Source organism: Daucus carota, chromosome 4, assembly GCF_001625215.2.
Source record: "Daucus carota subsp. sativus chromosome 4, DH1 v3.0, whole genome shotgun sequence".
NCBI lineage: Eukaryota > Viridiplantae > Streptophyta > Magnoliopsida > Apiales > Apiaceae > Daucus > Daucus carota.
The window spans coordinates 40,804,012-40,816,577 of record NC_030384.2 but is presented as its reverse complement, the minus strand read 5'-3'; the positions used below and the strand labels follow the sequence as shown (position 1 = coordinate 40,816,577).

General features: G+C 38.9%; 2 protein-coding genes across 2 annotated transcripts; both read right to left on the bottom strand.

Annotated features, from left to right (window-relative positions):
* Positions 1 to 1,117: 1,117 nt before the first annotated feature.
* Positions 1,118 to 11,173, bottom strand: LOC108218604 (uncharacterized). Its single transcript, XM_017391610.2, has 9 exons — positions 10,998 to 11,173; positions 9,648 to 9,889; positions 6,866 to 9,375; positions 6,641 to 6,771; positions 4,527 to 6,383; positions 3,819 to 3,867; positions 3,478 to 3,701; positions 3,245 to 3,352; positions 1,118 to 1,645 (listed from the first exon to the last, which is right to left on the bottom strand). Exons 2-9 carry the CDS (start codon positions 9,838 to 9,840, stop codon positions 1,411 to 1,413), a joined length of 5,307 nt encoding a protein of 1,768 aa, XP_017247099.1. The 5' UTR covers positions 9,841 to 9,889; positions 10,998 to 11,173; the 3' UTR covers positions 1,118 to 1,410.
* A 236-nt stretch (positions 11,174 to 11,409) lies between these two features.
* Positions 11,410 to 12,054, bottom strand: LOC108217384 (uncharacterized). Its single transcript, XM_017390219.1, has one exon. It carries the CDS (start codon positions 12,052 to 12,054, stop codon positions 11,410 to 11,412), a length of 645 nt encoding a protein of 214 aa, XP_017245708.1.
* Positions 12,055 to 12,566: the final 512 nt, after the last annotated feature.

The following is a 12,566-nucleotide window of genomic DNA, read 5'->3' as shown; positions in this document are numbered from 1 at the left end:
AATAAATGATGTGTGAGGGAGGATGAGTGAGTCTCCGTGACGACCCTTTCGGGGGATATGAAGACTAGTTACCAAGCTCATTTGGTAGTTACCAAGCTCATTTGGTAGTTGTCAGGCTCATCTGACAGTTCCCGGGCTCATCCGGGCATGATCTATAATCCTCAATCCTGTAATCTGCCTAGTTAACCCTTGTGTGGGGGCTTGAGGTGATCATGATTCTTGAAGGCCCTCCGGGGTAATATGAAGGCCGATCATATGTCTGGATCCTGTATTCTGGTGAGTTAGCCCTCATCGGGGGATTGAGACGATCGTGTAATTTGGCTCCTTGTCTACCTTGTTTGAAGATGAAGACCTCACCGAGAGGTGAGGACATGTCCCTGCACCTCGAGGGGTTAGCCATGGCTCTCCCAGATAACTTCTCCATAAGAGTCGTGGTAGATGCTATCTCTCGTAGTGGAGATATCGTTGAATCCGTGATCTATTTGGATTAGGAGTCTGGGGTAGTCATACTCAAGACTAATTCTAACAGGAGTAGGATTCTCCAAGATGGGCCTTCGGCCTATCTCCGACCTTATCGCCAAGAGGCCTAGTCCTGATCAAACTAGGACTCTTGGTCCAATAGAACTACGTATGGCTTGATCCCCTATAAATAGGGGTACGTAGGCACATTGGGGGATCATGAGTTGAGAGCACGTGAGACCAACTCAAAACCCTAATCTCAGCCACCCCCTAAAACAAACAACCACCACTCTCCGGCGACCAAAACCACCGTCACGGATCTTGATTCCGGCCATGAACCTCATCTTTGTTGATTACCAAATTCCTCTATCAACATAATGTGACACATTTTTGTATTTAGTGATCAGTGATAAAATAATTTAGGATTTCGAGAATCAAAATCACGTATAACATAATCTAGCAAGCAAATTAAAATCCTCCCAAGTCTATTTGCTTTAACTGCAAATTGGGATATGTTCCTATTTTGTCCTCAAAATTCACAAACACACTTGAACTTGAACCTAATAATTAATAAAGATGCACCTCATAAAACACTCCTTGCCAGAACGGATACTCACACAAATTATTCAAACGGACTTTTATAATTTAGGGGAGTGAATGGATGGCCAAATCTATAATGATCATATTACCAACAAAAAGTAGCCATAATCCAAATACTCTTGAAAGTAAATTCAGGAATGCACAAAATTGGCTTGAATATCTCAACAATCTGGCTAGCCAGTGGTATATTGCACAACACTATGTAGCTTCAGTTTCTTTCAACCGAGACAATCTACTTTTCCATTCTCCTATGCATTTCCATGTGTGGCTCTTTGTATAATAATGCCTGTATATAACTAGCTAGTAATGCCACACAAAGAAGGTAAATACAGCTAAACCAAGAATAAATTATCATAATGAAAGACATTGTACACTATCTGGGAGATTTCTAGGCAATGGAACTGCAGTAACAAATCTTTGGGGGAAGGGTTTCTCAGAATTTGCAGATGCACCGCGCAAAGATTGGGTATCGGCACCATCACTTTGCAAGCGGCTGTGAAACATGGCAAACCGGTTGATAATAGAAATTTTCTCCACATCTTGGACCTCTATTCGCAAGTCTGAGACTGATGACCTCTTGTCCAGTCTGTACCACAGTAATAGACTTTAATGATTAGAAAGTAAACAAGCACCCCTGGTAACAAAGAATCACTTAACAATATTTAGAAAAAACAAAAAGAATTTAGGACCACACAAGTGTTTGATCATTTAATAATAAGAAAGCAATCAGACTAATTCCTCTCACACAACCACTTAACTCTATGCACACACATTTACTTTTCTAGTTGGAGGCCAGCCGTAGATTTGATTACTTTCCAAGATTGTTCGGACGGGTGTGTAAACCAGAATTTGAGTTGATACAACCGGAAAAAATGATCAATTCTATGAGCATGGACAACACAAAAAAATCGGGAAGGGCAGTAAAGGAGGTTAGGGACCAAGAAAACTGCTATGTACAATAACATCGTTTGTCAACATCTGGTTTCCATCAGCGTTCCTCAGTACCCTTAGGGGTGGCAAAATCATACCTGAAAAGTACGAATATGGATTGGAGTTTTTCTGGTTCGGGTCAGCTTAGGTTGACCCAAAATTGCCCGGAAAATCAGGTTAATTAATATTTATTTATTTACTATTTACAATATATACTTTTAAATGAATTATTATTTCAGGCCAGGTCAAACCTCTGACCCGAGTCTGTCAACCTCAACCCAACCCTATATCCGAAATTGCGGCCCTGGTCACCCTCAACTTCAACCCAACCCAACCCTATATCCGAAATCAAGACACTTTTTAACCCTGTCTATAATGCATTAGCAGGATCTTCTATTAAAGTTTGTGTAGAAAGGCAGAGGCAGACCCCTCTCCCCCGAAAGTTTGTGGGGTCGGTACGATGTCTACTACGTTCACCTACTTGAGATGGCCCCTTGAGTGCTTGTATAAATCAGAAAAAGAAAGATTAGAATCCTCATATATAAAGAATGTAACTGACACACATATATAAGATGTCCGTGCTGCTAGCCTAGTGCTGACTTTGAGTGTATTACTTGTTTGGCAAGGATAATGCAAGAAGCATGTTAGCAAAACCAAATCATAGCGAAGAATGTGGGTAGCATAAGGGCCAAGACAGATATCTGAGATCCTGCTTTCAAATTAAGAACTCTAACCTCTCTCAAATCTACGAGGGAGTACTGGGCAGAGATTATTCTATCAAAGAGGAATATCTAGTTGTATCTTCACCTGAACAACCAATTTCCTTAATAATAATCATATTTAGATGTATATGTACAACCGTACAAGTCCTAGATTAACATTGTAAACTAGGACTAGAAATATCAATTTTATATGCATAGCATCGTCACCTTTTCCGTTATTGTATTCTATAACATAACTTACTTTTAACTTAAAATTAACCTCGACTAGGGTACCAAACCTAGAAGATACACAAAATTAAAAGATGGCAGAATTCTTTGCTCTAGGTTTCATGTGTAGCACGAACATAACATATCTACAAATATGCCACTCTACAGAAAAGGCAAGATGTGTTGACAAACAACAGAAGAAGGAAGCAGGCGGCATACTAAAAAATCAAGCATTTCACAGTGCATTCTTTCAGTAACAATTTACAATATAAGCTGAAAGTAAAATCTGCACACATAAAGAGATTAATAGGCAAGAGATGCATTACCTAGATAATTCTGTTTCTAGCTTCCTCACTCTACCCATGAAGTCTTCCATGACTTGTGAAGTGCGCTGCTCATGGCTTTTATCTGACGATTTACGTTTGTCCGCTTGTCTACAAAATAGTTATCACTAATTATCACAGACATCGTTAGGGAGGTATTACTCTTGAATACAAACACATGATCATGCATGAAGATAACACTAGGTCTCAAACAGCTTGGTAAAAGTTTAACATACAAGTTTTCCCCATCAGAACAAGACATGAAGCTGCATGTATCACCCAGTGTTCGTCTTGCAAGAACATAAGTCACAGTTTCATAATTCGATCTAGCTTCTGCAGAGAGAATCACTTCTGGAGGAGCCGAAAATAGTAGCTGCATAAGTTGTCTTGTTAAGCTAAGTCGTCTTCTTGCTCTAGGCATTGGCGACCCAGCTTCAATTGTATCAACATTATCTTCAACCTACGGGATGATAAAACATTTTAAGGGGAAAAGAAAAGGAATACTAATAGTTACGGACTTGCTGCAAAAATTCAACAGGACTTCATGAATAAGAAAATATATAGCGACAAAACAGACCTTTTCACTTGGTCGTTTTGCTGCTTTAGACCAGTTTTCTTCTGCCACTCTGCAAACAGTAGAATAACTATCTTAAAAAACAAGTTACAAATATAAAAAATTATACTGAGGCAGAATTATATGCATTATTCGATTTAGCCAACTCCACTCCCCCTTCCTACTCTGTACCATGAATAAGAGATATAACATATACCTATAAATTATCCGATAGTAAGTTTTAAGAAGGTTAAAATATATAAGAACTTCTCGGTGATTAAGACATATAAATTTCAATTTACAAGAATACTATACTTTTAACTCGGTGAATAAAGCACATAAATTCTGATTTGAATGATATGTTAAAAATCTCCACTTTTCACAATATGTATATGTATATATATGCCTGCTTTTTATATAATAATTCATAGACGGTGGGATTTTACATTAAAATTTGAGCAAAAATGCAAGCAATACAAGTTCAAAATTCAACACCTTTATTCAGATGGACCAAAATTCAGTTGAAAGATACCAACTTATCAAGAATAATTGTCAAAAAAATAGCAAATAACGCAAACTTAAAACCTAGTCTCCGCATCAACAAGAATTGTATGCAAGCAATCTTGGGGAGCTTTAGTTTTATCTTAGTTCTTTAAGAAAAGTATGCATAGATAAAGACAAAGATTAAAAGGTGATAGAGATTTATAGAAGCAAGTGATGTTTCCAAACCACCTCAGACACTGAAGATCTGGGCAACTCTGTGACACTTCTTTTTGCCAGGATTGAAGCTCAGATGAAGCACATTTACGCTTCTTTGGCCTTGAAATGACCAAATTTCCACACAATTCATCTCTAGGCAATGATTGGAGTGACATGAGATCAGTGCTAAGCAGCTTAGCACTGATTTCATTTGTATCAGCGACAGCATTTGTGTGCACTTGTGAGTCCGTATGCATATTATTGAAGGACTGCCTGGGTGGATGTTCGACAGTCTTTAAAGTAACAGCTTTACTGGCATCGTACACTTGCAACATCTGCCCATTTTTAAAGCTTCCGTACTGATTAAACCAAGATGGAGCCATCTGCGGACTGATGTTCAGGTGCTCAGTTCTAATAGAACCTGTACTACCACCATGTCGAAAATTTTCAGACTCTATCTGATCTTTAAGCACATCTTGAGATGGCAATTTTTCAATTTTATAAGAAGATACATTTGTGCCCCCATTATCATCTGGTTCTGAAACAGAAGAAGTTGAAAAAGGAGGATCTTTCACCATAGCATCATCTTCATATGGCTGACCTGTCCTCAAAACAACTTGCTCAGACATCAGTCTATTATTAGGACCTTTCAGTCTCTTTGAGCCCCTATTACTTGGATCAGTCTCTACACTCTTCATCGCTCGAATTTGATTCACTAAAGAAAAATTTTGCTGGATGAAGTTATTTGGTTTCAAAGTGCGACCAAAGGCTTCAATATCTCTCTGAGTTGAAGGGGGGTTCACTGGAGGTGCTCGATGTAGTTGTTGGATATTGGGCTCTTGACTCGGTGATTCCTTTAATTTTTGTATCAAGTCTTTGCTTCCAGATGACAGCTGCAGACAGGAGTTATCCTTCCCCAAATGCTCTTTTTCAAAAACCAAACCTTGCGGATGCAAGAAGCCCGTACAAAACTCAGATGGAAACTCATCCATCAATGTCGGACCTTGGTCCACTAAATTGTGCGGAACAGAGAAGGTTGACTCAACAATATCTGATTGACTAGACAAATTAGGTTTAGGCTGGGAATGACAAGCGTGAGTGCCTACATAACGTTGCTGTGGTGAAACATTAGGCTGTACACTATATAACATGTTTGTAGGTGCACCGTCACTAGAGGTTCCAGTAGTAATTGACTTGGAAACTGACAACAGGTCCCCTGCTGAATTTTTATCAGCAGAAACTCTGTCATGAGGATAGTTGGTTGGAGTTGACCTAGAAATGTTTAGAGATGAAGTACTTTTGTCGTATGGAGCACTCCCTGCTGCATCAAGCACAGAATGTCCTGCAAACTGATAGCCATGTATAGTATGAGAATTGATTGATACCTGTCCACTTGCTTTAGAAATTAGTTGGTCCTGAAGTTGGCTTCTTGGATATGAAAACCCAGAATCAGAAGACACGTTTTCTTGCATTTTAGGCGGCGATTCTTCCCTGGCTGTGTGCGCAGGAATAACAGTTCTTTTATTCTTAAATTCTCTCTGACTTACTTCATGAGGAGAAGGCATGGACTGATCCAAATCAGCGGGTTCCAACATCCTCAGACCCATACCTCTTGTAACAACACTATCCTGAGTCGAAGAGATATATTTAACTGTCTGAGAAGGGCTTGAAGGAACATGGTTCAAACCTGGTCGCTGTGATGGAGGAGCCAGCTGTAACCCATAACCTTGAATAGCAGAGGATTGATTATCCTGGAGGCAACCAACAGTTCCATTGGAGCTTTCTGCTTCAGGAGTTTGAGACAAGGAACTGTGTCCCGTAGGGGTAAGGTGCCTTTCTGTACTACGCTCCTTAATATCTGCCTTACAAAGAAGCTCCAGCATATTTTCACTGCAGTAAATAAGATGCATAAATGTACTTACAAATTTATTTCTAGTTCGAAACGGAACAAGAAAATGCAACACAAATTTTTTATTGAACCAATACACCAACGGCATGCAGATATAATCTATAATTTATACGAAAAATAATAATGAATAACTGAAAGCGGAAACTGTAAGATACCACTAGAAGAGCATGCATCAGAACAAATTATCAAGAGTAGATACTGATAATATCACAATCCTATCTTCATAATCCTCTGGTACCTTGAATAAGATGTGCTCATCCCAACAGGTTTATTATTGGCAGAAGACATTGACGGCACATATCCAGCACGATTGCCCTTGAGTGATGCCTCGTTTCTGCTGGCATCTCCATGATGATCAGACAATTGCCCCTGTAAATTAATAGCTTTCACATCTAGTAAACAAAATGTTCGGTAAAAACACGAATACAAATTTTTATATGCATAAATAATTTCCATAATTCACCTTCTCCTTTTCACTACAGCTGTTAGGAAATTGGCCCAAAAGATTAGACTGCCGAAAGAACCCTGCATCCTGGCTTCTGAATCCCTGAGAGTTGTGCAAAGGCATCATCTTGTAATTATTAGCTCCCCTCATTTGATAAGATGGCTCAACATCCTCATCCAAGTTTCCCATAGGATGAAACTGAAACTTTCGAGGGCCAGCAAATTTCTGATCAGCCTGTTTAGAAGACTTCTGCTTTCCCCCAGCCAAACTCTGTGGACCACTAGCATCCACTAAATCCTTTTCCCCTCGACCAGCAGTAAAATTGTGATGAAACATGTTGGGTCGATAGCTGGCATTATCGTTCGTCTTCTTACTAACTGTGTTTATAGCTTTCATATTAACCTCCTCCTCCGAACTATGAAATGCTGATTTTACAAGCTGAGGCACCTTTCTAAGATGCTCCACTTTTCGAGAGTTCTCACTTTCTTGAGTCCTCAGCGAGGCTTCCATTGGTTTACAACCACCAAATAAACTAGCTTCCTCACTCACTGATAATTTGGTTGATTTTAGTACCTCACCAGCAGCATTCGCCAGTGAACTTCCAGTTGTAGACCTCAGCTGCTCCAGTTCAGCAGATGAATTGCTTATAGAATCAACTTTGCGCATGCCATTTTTGTGTATCATAGCCTCATGCACAACTGGCTTTTGTCCAGTCATTTGATAGTTATGTACAAAATTTTCATTTTCCTGGATTTTTTGCCCATTGGGTGTTACACCATTGGTAACACTTAAGTTATATGGTTTAAAAGGTTGGCTAACTCCATTTTGCGACAGAGCCCCATGATTCGAATATCTCCTTCCATTTATTTCTGCATCCACAGTATGACTAGCAGTTCCATATCTTTGATTCTTACTGCTAAGCCAATTACTTCCTCCTGCCAGGGACTGCTGAGTGGGTCTGTGAGAAGAGTTGCTTTGCAACCCTGCAACATGTTCTTGTGAAATTTTATGTCCAAATTGTAGAACTCCTTGGGCATGAATATGATTGCTATTAGTATCATCAGAAGGGGCAACTGATCCAAAAGTAAAGGCTGACGAGATCGACAAATTGTTATTGACCAACGCTGTCTGATGTTTTTCCGCCTCATAAGATAAAGACTGATGATTACTGGCAGAAAAATCAGGATTCTCAATGCTCAGATTAGTGCAGTCTTCCTGATGCCCTACATCGCTACTAGAAGTCTCTGCAACAGCAGACTGCATCAGAGCACTCCAACTGCCACTCTGAATAGAAGGCAATCCATTCATAAAGTCTGTGCCATCTAGCAAATTTGACACCCCATCATCAGTCTTTCCAAATGCATCCCATATACTACCATCATCAGAACCGAATAAAATCTTCTCTTCAGCAGGATCTAGGGCAATTGAATTTTGTGAATGAGGAGCTTGCTCAACTATTTTATCGTGTGATACTTCTGACATACCGATTACCTTCCGCTTCTCCTGGAACTCTTGTGTAGCCTCAATTTTTCCCTGGGGACTCGGTTGATTATGGTTTTCCAAATTCATCTGACTACTTTGACCTTGATGAGAAGTGTATCCAAACATATCTTTTCCTTGAAAAACCTGTCTACTATTTACACGATCATCCTTCATGGTGACCTGTTGAGGAAACGCAGCATGTTGATTACTCAGAAAAGAATTGTTATATGTTGTCATTTGCTGCAAAGGCTTGTCCCTTGCAAATTGATCTTGGTTTAAGTTATCCCTTGAACCAGATACAGGAACTCCCGGAAGAGATTGATCAAGCTGCTGACGGACCAAATTAACCGAGTTTAATGCCTGAACTTGCCCCGGAGAAGATGTAAGTCCACCACTTGATCCTTGCATAGCAGTGGAAGCATGGTGGAGCCTATTTCTGTTTCCTGCTGGCATCTCAGTTGTCCAGGGATGATATGCATCAGAAACTGGAGTGCCATTAGTAAAGTCATGAGAATTCTTTCCAGCTTCCTTTTTAGTGAAAGCAGTTACCTGTTTCACTGAGTATTGTTGCCTTGCATGCAGGTGCTGAATATCCTCTTGCCTTTGAAGTTCTTGCATCTTTCTAAACATAAGGTGTTGCTGCAATTGATGCATGTCACCAACTCCAGACTGTGGCGGAGGTAAGGATTGTAACAGCACTGGACGATCATTCACTTTGGGCTGACCCCCAAAAAAATCATAACTAACAGGAGATTCAAAAGTATCCAATCTGCCTGAGGTTGCGGGATGCTCAGCACCACTCCCTTGTGCTGGTCCATACATAGAGAAGCCTCTTCCATTTGAATTGTTCCTATATGATTCTGCACCCACTCCCAAAAAATTTGCTTCCTCCGGCCTTCTCTGCGAAACTTGGTGACCATAGATGTTTCCATCCAAATCTGGGTGTTGGTTATAAGATCGGTTGTTAGCCAATGCAGGCCTTACTAAAGGCGGTGAGCAAAAACCATACTGCGCCTGTCGAGATTGAATGGTGTGGGCCTCAGGATCTATGCATGACAGAAAAAAATAACACAAGTCTTAGAAGTGGCAAATAATTAATTAAGATCATATTCAGAATGTGTATTTCACGTTATCTTTTACTCCATAATAAATGTATAAGAACACAATATGATCAAATCTAAGCATACTATTAGTAGAAGTTAACTGATTTTGTACGCTGTAGATGATTTTAGATATCCGTGATAAGAAGAAAACGTTATAATCGAAGTGCAATATGAAAAGTTAGAAGTCTGCAAGTACTAGTAGCCAGGACGGATACCAGATTGCTGTGGAATGTAGTCCTTTGTTCTAAAACTCAGTGTATCATCATATTGCCTCTGGCTACCATTCCACCGGTTGTTGTTAACTCCCACCCAATTCACATCTGCAATTTGTGATTGATTTTGTCCCCGGGACAAGTGCTCCTGTTCAAAAAAATTATGAACCCGGTCTCCAATTTCGTTGCCAGGCATTAAAAAGCTGATATCTCAAATTCAGCAGAAATTTTTTTACTTGGTGCACCTACAAAATTACATAAGTTATCAGTAACGCTTTAAGATATGGGAACACCAATCTGGGGAAAGATAAATTTGAAGCCTCATCCTCGAAGAGACACTAAGTGTATTGGTAAATTAACACAGATTACAATAACAGGCAGACAAATAAAGATAAGATATCCATAATTCCATCAACTTATTCACACAATCAGAATGGGGAAACAAAAGCACATAACTAATGACTTATTCCAAAAGTTTACTTGTATATTCTTTTTATATTGGAATGTTTGCCTTATTGAAAGCCCTGCATTCTAAAGTGTGCCTGAGTTCCGGGGCGGTGAAGGCCCCTCCGAGCACCAGGAACTTGAGAGCAGTGAGTAGGCAGCTTCTTTAGGTGCTTTTTAATTGTATTTGTATATTACAGCATATGTATTCTTTGCAATTATAACATGCTACCACTAAATTACATATTACATAATCATTAGTGGCTGTTGAATTTTATAGCCTAATTACAGAGATAGGTTTAGTTCTAGCCGAGACTCTAGAGGTTGCAATAATTATTAATCACTAACCTAATTCAACTTTGCACTGTTATATAGACTGAGCTTTCCCCTCGCCATCATACCCTAATTGTCTACACAAGTGCATTTTAGAATATTCCCGAGCTTTACATTACTCAGATATGAAGCATTCATTCAGCTTCTATTCCTGATCAACTCAATAAAGCTAAAATATTCTCCAAAAAACCTCACCAAAACTAACTCAGCGCCGGGCAGCTAAGTTGGTATGGAAGAATTGTATCGACATTACAAAAGCACCCCCATCATCTCCATCAAATTTACCTACTAATTCTTCTTATCCTAAAATGTACTTAAAACCACAAACCACAAAATCACACAACTGCAGCAACTACACATAATACATCCAAAAAACACATGAAATTATCTTCGAAACCAACCAAAATCAACTGCTCAAGCATCACATTAAAGTTTGGAAAACTAACCAAGTACAATGAGATCAAAACAATATAATACGGGCACAGCTATACATCATTTACATAATCTCCAGCTACTTACTAATTAGTTGATAATTGAATTAGGGTTGATTTGGAGTGAGAAAATGTTGCAACTTACTGAAATGATGACAGCACCAACATTTAGGTGTGAAATCGATCCTTTTTTAGATTGTGAATTTGAAGCTTATGTATATAAATCCTCGCGAGATATATATACACATATGTGTGTGTATGAGAGGCGTGTAGAGAGAGAGAGAGAGCGAGGTGTTGCAGACAAAAGATAAAGCGATCGAAATTGAGCGAAATTTTCAACGAGTTTCGGATCGGGTTGCAGATGCGGGTTTCAGTACGCGTATGGGTTGCCGGGCGGGTGTTTCTGTGCGGGTAAAGTAACAACAACACATCCGCATGAAAAATTAATGTTAAGAAAAAGGGAGAAAATCAAGAAAAATGGGCCCCATTCACAAATATCCCACTTAATATCTAGAATGCCATTCTTTTTCTTTTTTTTTTTAAACAGGAAAGATGTATTAGATAATCATAATCAAACTCTCGCTTTCAAGGGGCTCCAACACAGACCGTGGAGGAGTCATCAGATCAATAAAGCAATTAACTTCACAAGGTACTCTAGCAATTAAATGAGCTACCTTGTTCACTTGCTTTTTAACAAATGACACCGAAATGTTTCTACGATCATTCAAAAACTCACGACATTTTTGAAAAACCACACCAACTTCCAGATAATTCTCTACTGCCTTGTTAATAGCTTGGACTGTGACTAAAGAGTCACTCTCAATATCCACATCGTGCATGCCCAGTGAGTTAATCCACCTGGTAGCTTCCAATACTCCAATGGCTTCGACTACCGGAACTATGCCTGCGAATCTATGAGTTCTTGCCCGAATAAACTTCCCTTGATGATCCCTAAGAATTAAGCCACAGGAGAACCATGAACATCCTGCAACTATGTGAGCATCAACATTAACCTTCATTCGGCCTTCACTTGGAGGATGCCATTTAAACACTTTAGCCTCATTATTTTGCACAGAAGAATTATTTCTCGAAAGTTTCAGCTGCTGACTATCTCTCCATTGTTTAACTTGAACACTCCACTGCATCGCCATTTGAGTTGTTAACGTTTTGTTTTGCCACACATGGTGCTCAATATCATTCATTAACGCGTATGAAATTACGTTTTAAAGAAACAGCAAAACCCTATATCATGTGGCGTTTTTCGTTTTATTAAAAACGAAAATGCTATACAAAATAGCGTTTTCTAGTTTCATAAAGACGCAAACGCGACACGAAATTATGTTTTAAGTATTTTTTTTAATAAAAAAATATACTTCAAATTAAATTGGCTGGTGGTTGGGGTTTAAGATGAAGGTTTAAGGCATTTAGACCCCAAACTCTAATTATTTCTAGGCTTTAGGACCGTAAAACCCTAAAACCTAGGAATCAGTTTAATAAAATAAATAATTGAAATGTAATTAACAGTTGTTAATATTTAGGGTTTACATTTGGCTTTTATAATGATTTATTTATACTTGAAATAAATTGACTCGGAAATTATTTACTGTAATTAAATCTATTGAGGGGGGAAATAAAAGTATAACAAACTAAAACGTAAACCAATGCTTGAAAATCAATCTATCAAATTACTTCATCGTTTAAAAAAGAAAATGAT